The 1,635-nt window shown below is 37.1% G+C and overlaps 1 protein-coding gene across 1 annotated transcript in view; it reads right to left on the minus strand.

Moving 5' to 3' along the window:
* Nucleotides 1-1,052: 1,052 nt before the first annotated feature.
* Nucleotides 1,053-1,635, minus strand: part of SARC_13174 (hypothetical protein) — a gene marked incomplete at both ends in the record, with an annotated part of 2,050 nt that continues 1,467 nt past the window's right edge. Inside the window, one exon of the mRNA XM_014292700.1 lies at nt 1,053-1,153. Coding sequence (XP_014148175.1) covers nt 1,053-1,153 — 101 coding nt within the window. The remainder of the gene's footprint in view (nt 1,154-1,635) is intronic.

Consider the following 1,635-nt stretch of genomic DNA (forward strand, 5'->3'; position numbering starts at 1 on the left):
GGGTTCAAAATATCATATTCAACCAGTACGATGTGTCACACGACTTCTAGACTGTGTTCATACTGTTAAAACCTCAACAAGCATAATCAGTGTTCTCTTTAAAATAATAAACAAACATTTACATCCGGGCTGTGTTCCAATCAAATTATACCTCACATTGTATAATTAAATGTACATCAAACCTATAAATACTATATTTAATGTACATAAAACATATACAAACAATATTAAATGTAAATAAAAAGTATACTAACAATATTACATGTACATATAACATATCAAACGATATTAAATGTACATCAAACATGTACAAACAATATTAAATGTACATAAAACATATACAAACAATATTAAATGTACATTAAAACATATACAAACAATATTAAACGATATTAAACATACATCAATCATACACAAACAAGTCTGTGCATGTGTACGTACCTCGGTCATTTTCGATGCATGGTGTATGAGATACCAATAGCTCTCAATAGACACCGACCCTTCATCAAGGCCGGCTATACAGCGACTCATTAACAGCACAGCTGCAAATAGGTCGCCCACACCTGTGTGTGTATGTATTTATATATATACGTGTGTGTTTGTTGGTAAGTGTGTGTGTATGAATATACCGATGTATATGTATATATATATATATATATATGTGTGTGTGTGAGCGTGTGTATGCATGTATTTATGTGTATGTGCGTGGTATGTATGTGTGTGTGTGTGTGTGTGTGTGTGTGTGTAGATATGTGTGTATATGTGTATTTGTATGTGTATGTAAATGTGTATGTGTATGTAAATATGTATATGTATATGTATGTGTATGTGTATGTGTATGTGTATGTGTATGTGTATGTGTATGTGTCTGTGTCTGTGTCTGTGTCTGTGTCTGTGTCTGTGTCTGTGTCTGTGTCTGTGTCTGTGTCTGTGTTTGTGTACGTGTCTGTGCATATGTATGTATACGTGTACGTGTGTGTATGTAAATATTCTACTTAAAAACTGTCTGTGACAATAAAAGATCGTTTAAGCCTACCTACTGCGCTACCTACCATATCTCACCCGGAATTCGTCCAGCAGGCGCCAGTAGATATTCCTGATACAGAACTTCTTGTGCGCTCTCGAACACCGCTCTAGCTCAAAGTCGAAGACTCTGTGGCAAAACGTTCGCGAGTGTTAAGGTGTTACCCGCATCATTGCACCGCAGCGCGTTTTGTACAACTAACGTCTGCAAGTTGACGGAATGAACGCATTAACCGAACCATAAATCGCAGCCTACCCAAACAGACGTATACATACTCACATGATTCGTATGAAGGTTTCCATTCAGCTCACTCACATAAATCGTATGTAGGCTTCCATACATCTCACTCACATAATCCGTATGTAGGCTTCCATACATCTCACTCACATAGTTCATACGTAGGCTTCCATACAGCTCATTCACATAATTCGTATGTAGGCTTCCATACATCTCACTCACATAATTCATACGTAGGCTTCCATACTGCTCACTCACATTATTCGTATGTAGGCTTCCATACATCTCACTCACCTAATTCATACGTAGGCTTCCATACAGCTTACTCACATAATTCGTATGTGGGCTTCCGTACATCTCACTCACATAATTCG

Source organism: Sphaeroforma arctica, assembly GCF_001186125.1.
Source record: "Sphaeroforma arctica JP610 unplaced genomic scaffold supercont1.2975, whole genome shotgun sequence".
NCBI classification, from domain to species: Eukaryota; class Ichthyosporea; order Ichthyophonida; genus Sphaeroforma; species Sphaeroforma arctica.